This window comes from Sinohyriopsis cumingii, chromosome 4 (genome assembly GCF_028554795.1).
Source record: "Sinohyriopsis cumingii isolate HCF-2022 chromosome 4, ASM2855479v2, whole genome shotgun sequence".
NCBI classification, from domain to species: domain Eukaryota; kingdom Metazoa; phylum Mollusca; class Bivalvia; order Unionida; family Unionidae; genus Sinohyriopsis; species Sinohyriopsis cumingii.
This window is the reverse complement of record NC_142964.1, coordinates 78132505-78145864: the sequence shown is the minus strand read 5'-3', so window position 1 is coordinate 78145864 and position 13360 is coordinate 78132505. Positions and strand designations below refer to the sequence as shown.

At 34.4% G+C, this 13360-nt stretch overlaps 1 protein-coding gene across 1 annotated transcript in view; it reads left to right on the top strand.

Annotated features, from left to right (window-relative positions):
- Positions 1-12789, top strand: part of LOC149801503 (scavenger receptor cysteine-rich domain-containing protein DMBT1-like) — a 230825-nt gene extending 218036 nt beyond the window's left edge. Inside the window, exon 34 of the mRNA XM_089955679.1 lies at positions 2567-12789. Coding sequence (XP_089811805.1) covers positions 2567-3381 — 815 coding nt within the window. The 3' untranslated portion in view covers positions 3382-12789. The remainder of the gene's footprint in view (positions 1-2566) is intronic.
- The last annotated feature ends 571 nt before the right edge of the window (positions 12790-13360 follow it).

The window sequence follows — 13360 nt, the reverse complement described above, 5'->3', positions numbered from 1 at the left end:
TGATCTATCCATTTGGGCTTGTTTATTTTTCCAAAGAGCAACTCATGAAAAAGTTCATAATTAGTGCTTTTCATTCCTGACACTTTGAACCTCCTCTGTCCCATGAGCAGGCTGAATGTCCTTGCCAAAATTGTTATCACAGATCAAATGCAGCACACCAAATGATCTCTCCCCCTGTCAGTCTTTCATTGCATTTGCATTATTTGGAGCTGGCCAGTGATTAATCTTTTCATGACAAAGTGGAACTACATTGCCTTTGTGTCACTGGTAATAGACCCAGAAGCCTGGACAGTGGTTGCCCTCTCATTTAATTGGAATGTGACTTGGGCTTACACATCAACAACTACAATTTCTGAGAGCAGTTCAGAATAAAAGGGTTCTGACCTGCAAAGTAGTTCTAATTGCATCTCTCAGATAGCTTGGATTAGTGATGTGTGCCATCTAATGATGGGCATTGCCAGGAAAATCCAGACAGTTGAGATCATAGGTCTCCACCCCCGTCCAAACAGACTTCTCTTTCGGACCACGTTGTTACCAGAAAAGTCCTGCATGGTAGCAAGTTCAGCAATAAAGTAATGGAGAGGGTTGCATACAGTAAAAGACCTTGCACTCTGAAAGCATATTAAAAAAGTCTAGTGTTTTTATATGCTGGAGCTGGGACAACAATGTTCCCTTTTACTAAGTGGCCTATATCTTCCCAGGTTCTTCAAAGAGAAGAAATACATTTTCTTCAGTTATGATTAAAGACTACTGCTCTATGACTTTTGACGCCTTTAAACATCATGGGAGACCAGTTATAAGCTATGACAGGGGTCTCTCTAAACTTGGCTCTCTACTGGCCCTGGTTAGACATACTGTTTCTCAAATAGAATCTTTCATGTGTTAGACTAAAATAACACTGAATATGTTATTTTAGAAGAGGTGTTCCAGATGGCCTTGACTTCAGCTTGCAGGATTAGTCAATTTGCATGCCCTTTCTGAAAAACTGAATTATCTTCAGTTCTGCTCATACAAATCTTTGGTTCGAATGATACCAGGATTCATGGTCAAGAGATTTACTATTTGCTATCCACAAGTAAATAAGGTGGTTATTTGCTCACTGTCATCAACAGGCCCTTCGACACAGGCTAGATTCTAAGATCCACTTCTTGCTCTCAGATGCAACAAGAACTTTTTCTACTGGTGAAAGTAGAAATGCAAGACAACTCTTCAAGTTTTAGCTCTCGTATCAAGTGATTCATTCACTCAGCATGTTATGAGATCTTGCAGGATCAGATGCACCTCATGAAAGTATTATTACACATGATTAGAGCCATTTCTGTGAATGTTGCATTCCACTGCAGTTTTTCTGTTCAGGACAATATTACAGTCGACTTTCTCAGGCTGTTATCTTCAACATCCATATTCACAAAACTAGCCAAGGTTCTGATGTGTCACTAATCCTATCTACATCTTGCAGTTATTTTAGTGATATGTGTCTGCAAATTTCAAATGATGCAGCAGTAAGCCGCATCATCCAATCAAAATTAGTTTGTTCAAATTTGAACACTTATCCTGCGAGACTGAGACATTGAGAGCACACAACTGGAAATAAACAATTTTCCACTGCTGGTCTGTGTTTGTACTAATACATCCTTTCCCTCAAATACACATGTAACGGTTTCTCTCTGGTATATAGTCTTACTTTTGATATTAAACTTACAAAGTATCGTTTTGAAATCAATTGTCTCCACCATTTTTGGCCAATGTACAATGCACCACTGTTACACACTTTTGGTTAGTTGGCATTACATGCTAAGAGAGACAACTCGTAATTCCACCAGATGTTGCTAGAACAAAGCTCTGAAATATTTTAATTATCTGCCAAGGTGTAGATAGGGTTAACATATCAGAACCTTGGCTAGTGACAATGCCCATACATCCAATAGATCTTGTTAAGGCCAGCACAATCATGGTCTAAAGCTTTCACTGGATCCAAGGAGAGTTTTTCCTTAAGAAGAAAATATATGTGATGACTTCAAATAAGGATATAATGCTAGTTATCTCTTGTTTGTGCTTCTCTCATTAGGAGAGTACTTTTGTCTTTCACTTTTGGACCCAAACCATAATATATGTATTACTAAAGGGTGAATAAATAAGAAGATGGATGCTAATGAACGTCCTTCTCTTGCTTATCCACCTAATGTCAACATGACTGAGTAATTCATTTGATATAGAAAAGAAAGTTTATTTTATAAATTATGTTTCTCTGAGAATACTTACCCAATTACATAATTAAACAATCCCTCCCCTCCACACATACACAAGTGATCTTTGATATATCAATTAAACAAACTGAAGTACATCCAGTATAATGTGAACACCATAAATATTAGGTAATGACAGTTGTAGTATCATGAAAGATTATACCTTCTGACTGATGCTGTTTTTATAATTGATATTGTATTTAGAGGCCAAAGAAACATTGTACAGAAGGTAGCAGAAGTTATTTCCCTTTTATTAAATGTCATCAGATAAGTATTCTTAGAGAATATAATTTATGATAAAAATTTCATGTATTTTTCAGCACCAGCATCAACAAGCAATTCAGCAATATCTAATACTACTCCAAAGGCAACCAGCAAGATTCCAACTACAGAGCCAACCATTCCTAGCTCCAAGGCCACAATAACATCTGAGCCAACAACTGTATCAACAACCACAAGGACAACCACTGCTAAACCATATGTAACCACAATTCCAATAACAGAAAAAATAAATATAACAACTATAGTAACAGCATCAACATCAGCTTCAACAACAGCATCAACATCAACATCAACAACATCAAGAACCACAACAACAACAACAAGGAGAACAGCTTCTACAACACCATTACCAAGTTCAAGCAGTTTAGCAGAACCTGTTCCTGGAGCTTCTCAACACGGAAGTGAGGAAGGTCCAAAACTTGCCATGATTGTGGCAATTCCAGTAGTCATTATTATTGCTATCATCATTACACTTGCACTTGTATTTCTCTTCAAGATTCGGCGAGTGAAGCAGAGAGGATTCCCTCATGAAAGATTTGATGATGCAATCATTGATCATGGACATGATGGCAGCATTATTGCAAGCAATCAGTTGTTTGACTTGCACTCTGCAAATGGAGTTTCTCACTCTCCACCAGATGATAAATTGACCATTTCCCAAAATGGAAATGCATATTATTCGCGAGGATCACCTTTACATTTTGAATCGGATTCTAATGCATTTACAAATCCTTTGTATGAATCTGCACAGGAGACAAATTTGAATAATGGTGATATTGCAACCTTGCCTGTCAATGAGGAACTTGGTTTTGCTGCTTCTTCCATGAATGATGAAAGAGAAACACAAACGTGAAGTTTGTCATTATTTGTAATGTTGGTGGTTCCATTGCTGATGTGTATATAGTACATAAAAAGATTTTGTTAGACAGTAATGGAATGTCTTGCTGTTTTTTTAGGCTTGCTTATGCAAAGCACAGCAGAACTTACTAAACATAGTCTCTTATAAGTTGAGTCCAGCAGCAAACTTCATAGACCCATATTTGTTGTCACATAATGCACTGGCAGTTTATTAGGAGTAATCAGTAGAAAAATAAAACAAAGTCCCCGATCTTCTGTGTATTATGCAGGGCCAGATCAAGGTTCATGTTGCCTTGCATTTGGACTCAACTGATAAGTGACTGTATACTGTAAACAATATTCCTGTAGAGGACTTTAGATAAATCTGCTGTTTATCTAAATATTTTTGTAGACACAAGTTGGCATGGTCCATCATTAGGGAGAGCAGGTTGTATTATTCATTTGTAAACACAGATTGGTATGATCTATCATTAGGGAAAGCAGGTTGTATTATTCAACATTATAATGTATATGAGTTCTTGTCCACATGAGAAGTTGTCAGAGTGGTGTGTGCAGTATGGATGAATATTGTATGTTATAATATTTGTAATGTAAAATACCTACCATTTAATACTCTCTTATAAAAGTTAAATAAAAAGAATGGTCATTTTGGCAGATTTATTAAGATTCATATGTAAATTTTGGTTTGATTCTTACTTTAAATGACGGTATCCTTCCATGAAGTGATTGTTTCAATTATTGTAAAAAGAAAGTACGAGGCAAAGCTGACCAGCTGTTCATGTGTACGTGCAATTAACTACTATGTTAGTGTCCTTTAAGTTAAACGAATTTATGCAGTTCAGTTTAATAAGCAAATTAGGCAATTCACTGAGGCAAATTAAAGCAGTTCACTTAGGCAAAGTTAGGCTGTTCACTTAAACAAATTAAGGCAATTCAATTAGGCAAATTTAAGCAGTTCATTTAGGCACATTCAGGAAGTTCATTTAGGCTGTTCACTTAAACAAACTAGGCAATTCACATGGGCAAATTTTAGGCATTTCACTTAAGCCAATTTAAGCAATTCACTTAGACAAATTAAGGCAGTTCACTTAGGCAAATTTAGGCAGAATCACTCAGGTAAACTAAAGCAGTTCACTTTGCCAAATTATTGCAGTTCACTTAGGCAAATTTAGGCAGTTCACATGGGCAATGTAAGGCAGTTCACTTGGGCAAACTTAGGCAATCCACTAAAGGCAATTTAAGGCAGTTTACTTAAGAAATTTCAAACAGTTTTCTTGGGCAAATTTAGGCAATTATGCTTACAGCAAATAATATATGAATTTATTAATGACTAACTAATGATACTTGATCTTTTCTCATAGTATATACTGTGGGAAACTTCTACAAATTTGTTTTCTTCACAAACTACAGAAATATTTTGTGCTGTTCAAAGCTCTGTGATATATACAGTGACTTGCCACAAAAGATGTATGTCACAGTTGATAATGTTGATGTCAGGAAACCTAATATTCAGTATTAAAAAAGAATAAATTAATAAATTGAAAACTGAGTATGGCACTTATTTGGGATTTCAGTGTTTTTTAATATGACCTCTGAACCATATGGCTTTTTCGGGTCTCCTGGGACTGCTCTGTTGTAAAATAATTTTATACAATCTGTAGTGATTGATGTCCAATAGCCATCACTAGATCTTGTTGAGGTTTTAATTGCATACAAATCTGTGATGTTGAGCATGTGCCATACATTTTCAGTTATGTTGCAGTCAGATAACTGATGGCAAATGAAGATTGCAAATATTGTTTTCCTCTTTACATGCACAAGACAGGACTGTTTCAAGATGTTTTATAACAACAGGCAATAAATACAAGTTAAGAGTGTCAATGTACATATTATTATTAATATTTCCCTCAGTTTGGACCCAATCATCAACACTATGATATATTATGCATCACAAAAATATGTCACCTACCCAAACATTATTTTGTTGTAGTCCTAGACCCCTAGGTTTGTAAACTTCTTTGCTAGTTCCCAACATGTACAGCTGATTTTCACCAGTGATTATAACTTGGGTTTCATTGGAAAATAAAACTTATTTGAATATATTTCAACCATGTTATATCTTTCCCTTATACCACTTCATGTGAATATTTCTGTTATTAGCAGATAATGTGTCTTCTGAACTAGGTGTGTTGCATACAGTAATCATACCACATGTCATAAGGTTAAAGTCACAGCAAGGGAAAACAATTATTAGATTTGTATCCTTGTCTGGTGTATAATTTTTAAACCACTGAAATATTACAGTTAAACTTTTAGGTATTAACAAATCATGCATATATGGTGTATCACATACCATGGCTTTGTCTCCTGCCTCACGGTGAAGGTCACATTAAGGGAGCTTTTTCTTCCTCAAGGTTAAAGTTTTGACAAGGGAAAATATCATTCAGTGACCTCTGTCCATGTAAGGGATCAACTTAAGAACCAACAAAGATATTTCAATGAAACTTTAGTTGTTACATATCTTGATGTGTCTGTATATCATCTAGTCATAATCTTGCCCCCCCCCCAGGTCACAAAAAGGAATAATATAAGTCACTGGTCTGTTTCTTATCCAAGCTCTCACTCTGTAAACCTTGCATGCACTTTGATGGGACTTTACCAAGAGCCACAAACATCAAGTCTCCAACTTGGATGGCAAAATCAAAAGTAGGAAAAAGTTGCAAAATATGCTTATCATGTACTGTTTGTGTTTACTCTTGTTTTAAGTGTACCCAAGCTGTTCTGTTTATTTCAAATTGATTGTAAACTTTTCCATATTATCGTTATCTTTATATGAAAAATGTATCTTAACAATTGACTATGAGCTGTTCCAAAAATAAGATATTTAAATAAAATAAAATATTGGGCTTAGAAATTTTACACAAATTGCTATGGATTATCCACTCCTTTTTTAATACAGTAAACAATAATTACATATTGCCCCATTATTTTAAAGATGTTCTTTTTCCAGGAATTATAAACAAAGAAATAAAACATGTAGCTATGTTAATTAGACTGTGGTCAAAATAAAAAAGATGGAAGAAAAGAAAAATATAGTAATAGCTTACCAACATTGGAGATTATTACAAGGGAGAAATAATTATGATATTGAAGTTTTTGATCAGCATTAATTTTGATGATTGCTTCTCCAGATTTACTTTTCAGCATTTAACCTGGTACATATATTTCAGTGTTAATATTTATAAAATGATAATGCTTTAAAACATCGTTTGTTCTACTTGTTTTGCGACCACTTCGGTGACCTAGTGGTTAGAGCATCCCCAGCCGAGTCATACCAAAGACTTACAAAAATGGTCCTAACAGCTGTCTTGCTTGGCACTCAGCATTAAGAGGTTAGTGTTAGGACTGGTCAACCTGGTGTCTGGATAACATGACTGGGTGGGACATCATGCTACATGTCTGTGGCTTGATGCCCCAGTGCTTGACATCACTATAAACTGCCACACTGTTAAAAATCCTAATTACACACACACACACTACTTATTTTGCTGCTTATAAAAATTGTACTAACAGCTGCCTCACTAGGCACTCAGCATTAAGAGGTCAGTGTTAGGACTGGTCATCCTGGTGTCAGCATCATGTAACTGGATGAGACATCATGTTACATATCTGTGGCACAATGCTCCAGTGCTAAACACCACAATAAACTGCCACACTGCAGACATCATAGAGGTATGCCTGAAAAAATGTTAAAGCTATGTCCAAATCACACAGACACTTGTTTTGCTGCAAACAAAAATATTTAAATGAACATTATAATTTATATGATCTTCTAACAAGGTACTTCTTTTAGTAACAAGCCTTCAGCATCTTAGGATTTTTCCATTATTACTGTTTTTGTTTTTGGTACTAACTTGTATTGCCCATGCTTTTGTACATACACATACCATTTAAATTTAGAAAATACAAAAATCAATTTTTTCATGATCTATGTAGACTGTGAATTCTTATTTATGTAGAACAAAAAGGAAATAAATTAACAAATCAAAACTATTGCATGGACTATACTGACTGTTCGATACAGAAAACAAAAAATGTCATGACTGTGTAAAACATATGAAATTATTTTTATTACATCACTCAATGACTTCATAAAATTGGCACAGCTTTCAAAGTAAAAAATATATCACCATAGTTTAATCATAATTTGGAAATTCAAATGGACAAATAAAATGGCCTATTTATGCAGGTACTTTAAATTTTATTTAGTTTTATTTTGTATGTAATTGTTATTGAATGAAAATAAACTTTTTTATAATTATTTACAAAACTACTTGTAAGAAATTAATGCCATCCTTGTAAGATTGAGACAAAGTTGATGCAGTATTTTCTCTACCCTCTTGCTATGTCAGTATTTGTTTAAGAATTGTACAAACAGTAATACACTAAATCTTGCACTGGACACATTTAATATAAAGTTACATCGTGATGTGTTTCTTTGAATTAGCTCTTTCACAATGTATTAGATTGATTTTAATTAGGGTATATAATTAGTGGCTGGCAAGGAATATGGAGTTGTCGTTTTAATGGTATATTCTATGTTAAATCATGGCATGGGGATACATTATTTAAAGTAATTATCAACCTTAAAAATATTATGAAATGCAGGAGCATAAATCTTTATTTTAATACTGTCATGAATTCCAATGGATATGTATGTAACCAGACAGTGACTTCTAAATTATTTGAAACTCATACCATTGACTTTGAAAAATTTGTTTTCCAACATTTCAGCATTCCAAACCAATGGATATTTTTTTAATGATTTATCAGTGCTGTTTTCTTTGAAAATATTTCATAGATGTTATAGATAGATGACACTGATTTTAGTTTGTGTGTTGTAGTAGTTCAAGCTCATTAACACTTATATGCAAATTTTAATTGTATTTAACTTCAGTCTAGTCATTTGCAATGAAAATACTCTGTACCTCTGTTATGAATCTCCATATATTGATGCATCTTAATGCAAGACTGACCAATATAGAGTCTGGTTTTGCAAATATGATTCCCATTTGGTACAAACTACTGCAAATTCATTTATTATTATGGGTATCCGTTTTTGTGTGTGCATTTTTAGCACTTAAAGTTTGTAGATTTGGATAGGATTTCTATAAAAAAATAAATCATTGGGTTTTAAAATTTGTGTCTATTGAAACCAAAAAGTAAACACACCATCAATAATAATTAATGAATGCACTGTTCACCTCTTGCTAGATAATTTGCACACAACAGGGTCCAAAAACATAGACCACAACATAGAGAGTGAGTTTCCAAGGGACCTCACAAAAATTAAGAAGGGGATGCCATTCCTGGGACTGCTAACCCTTATGCAGGGTGGATTTGCAAGCCATTTTACTTTTTGTTCATTTCAAACTGCTTTTTTGATTTGATGCTAAAGAAATAATTTACCTGATAAAACAAAACAGATCAGGGGGCCCTGGGTGGCCAAGTAGTCCAAGGTGCTCAGTTTTACAGATCACTGACATTTCAACTCTGTCTGCATGGGTTTCAGTCTCTGGCTTAGCCAACATAGGCATAAAGCTTGCCATGGGTAGGTGTTTCTTCCTGTGTTCCTTCTCCACCAGATATAATGGCTGCCATGTGCTGAACAATAGCATCAAGCCCAAACCAACAATAAGGCAGGTCTGCTTTTAAATGAGTGTAAAACTACAACAAATACTTCTGCAAGTCAGATATCTAAAATTGGGCAGTACTTAATTAGGTTATCATAGAATCACTTGCAGACTTGGCCGTTATAGTAAAATAACATTTTTCACATTTGGACAGAAGATGGTATCTTGTGTTTATGATGTGTATACAGAAACCAAATTCAACAATACAGCTAAAATATGAATTTCATTTGACAAAACTTACATAATTTGTATTTATTTATTAAAGCATTGCCACCAGTAGTGATTGGTGACATTTTCATTGATAAAACTTTCATAAATTATTACTGTTTGCAGTGTACTGAGAATGTTAATTGGAAAGAAAATTGAACAAAATATATGACTTCTCATTAAACATTGGGAATTTCATCATGTTGATTCAAATTTCTGAGTACTAGCCACTATTTTCATTGATAAAATGAGCAATCCAGCAAGGTTTCATTAACTGATTTTGATTTCAATTTTCATCATGTTCCATAAAATGGGGCCAGTTTTGGGGGGTATTTTACAGTTTAAAAAAAATTGAATCCATGCCTGACCCATTGTTATAAGTGGGTTCATGAGATTTCAAGGTGCTAGATATCAAAGGAAACAATCTGAATCAATGTCTTAATTGTTTAATTAAGTAGGGCAGGTGCTGACTGCTTATATCAGCTTTTGTTGGTATTTCTTGGCTGTGGATTGTAATTTCATTTCACCCTATACTCAAGAATGATGTGTTCTATCAATGTTTCCATCTTGATTTAGTAAAACATCTCAGTATTGTTGGTCTTCATGATAGTTTGAAAGGCATCTTTTATTATGTCATTCGTTTTCATCAATATCATTTAGGTTTCACATGAAAAATAATTTCTTCTCTAGTAAAATTTGTTAGAATTCTTGACTCCTCACAATGTGATGGTAATGCTGATGTTGTATTTGAAACATTAATGGTTGCTTTGGGCCTTCTCCTCCTCTGTCTTCTCATGCATGAGTGGACTGAAACTGTTTTTCAGTGTTGAAAAGTAGCCATCACCAAGGAAACGTATTAAACAAGTTCAGAATTAAAACCCTTCATCAGAGAATTGGGCTTATGTCCATAATGAAGAATAGCACTAAGATGTCCTTGGGTAATAATTCTAGTCTATAGTCTATAGTTATCACTGTATCTGAAAAGCATATTTTTTATTAAATTATGTTGAAATCTTTATTATGTAGTCACGATGATATCAGTTTATAATAATGATTTTATAAAATTATAACTTAAAAAATAATGACTATTTCATTTTCTCATAACATTTATCATCTTTGGCTTTTGGCTTTTGGCATGGTTTTGGTTTAGGTTATAAAAAAATATCTTGTAAATAAAAAAATGCATTTTGCTCAAATGTTAAATCTCTGGCAGATTTTGTCCTGCAGATGATATTATCAGTGTCACATAACTTTGAAAATGTAAGAGAATATTAACATAATTGCTTTAATTTGAATAATGATTCGGGTTTCTGATATTTTTTTATTCTATGAAAAATGTTATTTTTGTGCATTTTGAAATTTGCTATGTATGAATTTTGTCACTCTTATTTATTATATATATTCATAAACTGAATCCAACTGCAAATAGGTCTCTCCTGTGCCTGCAGAACAGAGGCTGTGTTGCTTGTTCAACTGATTGTACCTAACAAATTGCATAGACTTGTATCTGCCATTGCATTATGCAATGGTAGATCTGTCTCTGTGGAGTTTGATATTGAAATGGATTTTTGCACACATATATACAGTATAATTTTGGAGATTGTATGATTTTTAAGCCAACATTGATGCCTGTAACTTTATTTAGCCAATTCATAAATATATAACTTGAAATAATAATGAAACAGGACTCGTATAAAAGTTCATTTTTAGTTTTGTAGCATGGACTTGCATGCTGTCAGTTCATCCATCCACATTCACTGTTTTCAGTTTTTCTCAAAACCTTGGGGTTATTTGGGATGAAACTTAGCAGAATTTTTCTTTGGATATGCTTTGCCAAAAGTATATTCTGGGTGGCTCCCTTAGCAATGGTGTGGCTTCCATTGCAGTTATATGAAAAACCTATTTTCAGCTTCTCTAGCATATCTGAAAGAATTAAACATGATTGGAGTTTTCTTATGACGTGCTCTGTCAAATGTTTGTTGTAGTTGGCTCCATAGCATTGGTGGGGCTGCAGTGGTAACAAGGTGTACCACCTGTTTTCATCTTGTTTAGAATAGTGGATTTAAATTCAGTTCTGCTGTCAGAATGTTTCTTACTACATGTTCATGCTTTCTAGCAATTGGATCTGGAGTGGCTCCCCTATTTACAGAATAGATTTCACAGCAACCATATGGAAAAGCTATTTTTAACTTCTTGTCCAAAATGGTTGAAGCAATTTTGCTAAAGCTTGGTTGGCATGCTTCATAGGGTAAGCTTAATGAAATTGTGTGTGTATATATAGCCACCCCAGGCAATGGTGTGCCATCCCTTTTAACCAGACTGAAAAACTATTTTTAACTTCTCAAGAGAACAGCTGACAAATATTTCATAAAACTTGTGGAGTGTTTAATAGAACATGCTATATTAAAATTGTGTTTAGAGTGGCTCCACTGGCAATAGTGTAGACTTGTAGATACCATATTAAATACCTATTTTCAACTTCTCTTGTCCAGTTTAGCCAATTTTAATCTCACTTGGCAAAATTTTATCTGAGTGGCTCCCTGTAATAATATGTTTTCCACAGCAACACAATGGAAAACCTATTTTTATCTTCTCCAGAATGGCTGACTTAATCTTGATGAATTTTGATAGAAATGTTTTTCATAGGTTATGCTCTATCAGATTTTATGTTTTTGGTATCTTCCCTAGCAGTGTTGTGGCTTCTATAGCAGCGATATCTATTTTCAGCTTCTTTTCTAGAACAACCGAGGCCATTTTAATCCAACTTTGTACAAACAATTCAAATGGCATGCCCTACCACATTTATTTCCATGATGGTACCCTAGCAATAGTTGCTCCATAGCAACCAGGTGGAACACCTATTTTCAACATTTTTAGAACCAGAACTATATTTATGATGTTTCTCCTAGCAACAGTGGCACTTCCATAGGCACCAGGTGGAAAACCCTTTTGGTTTAGTCCTTCTCTGGAATTTCAGAGTCAGTTTTGGTCAGATTGGATAGGAACAGTTGTTAGGATATATTTTGCAAGAATGTGTGCTATTTTCAACTTCTTCAAAATTGATAGAGGGATTTAATCAAACATGATAAGAATATTCCTTAGCTAAGTTAGAATTGAACAACTGAAAGTTACTCAAAGTAGAAAAGTTAAACAACAGGTAAAATACCAGCAATTTCAACTAAATATTTGGAAATTATCCTAACATGTATGTCTTCCAAGACACATTATATACCATATTGCTACTGCATTAGACCAGTGTATGTCAGGTGAACAATATGCAACCCTCTTGTACATCTTGTTATTGATGTCCAGTTGTTCATTTTTCTATAGTCAAATTTCATCCATGCTTACTTATTAAATTTTTATTTTGTAGAACACTTACATAATTTGTCTATAAAAAATTTTAATGGAATTTTGTATATATTAAATTTTGTTTATAAAAAAGAGACATATTAAGCATTTTCATTTTCTGTTGGAGAGATTAAAATTCATTTTAAATTATATACATGCAAGTGATTTCTGTAACTTAACATTAAGTGATTAGTGCTCAAAATAACCTACTCTGCAAACTGGCTGGCTCAGCCTGGGGTGCTAATACTCAGGCATTCAAAACATCAGCACTGGCCCTCTGTTATTCAAGTGCCAAGTATTGTGCTTCTGTCTGGGCTCATTTGTTCCATACCAAATTAATTGACATCCAGTTCAACACAGCAATGCACATAACCTCTAGAACACTACGTCCTACTCCTTTACCATGGCTGCCTGTACTCTGCAACTTTCCTCCTCCTCATCTCCGTCACCTGGAAGCAACTTCAAAATTGTTGGTTAAGGTCTATGCCAGTGATAAACTTCCACTGTACATGCACATCACTTCACATCCAGCTGTCTGCTTGGCTTATGGACATCCAGTCTGGTTAGGTCTGTTGTCAGAGGACATGACAGCTATTTCAATATGGGGTGATGAGAGGTCTTCCACAAGATCTGTAGACTACTCTAAACCATTTCCGGACAGGACAGGGCAGTGTACAGTCAAATTTTTCCAATGGGGCCAGGCCACAAACTCTTCCTGTACCT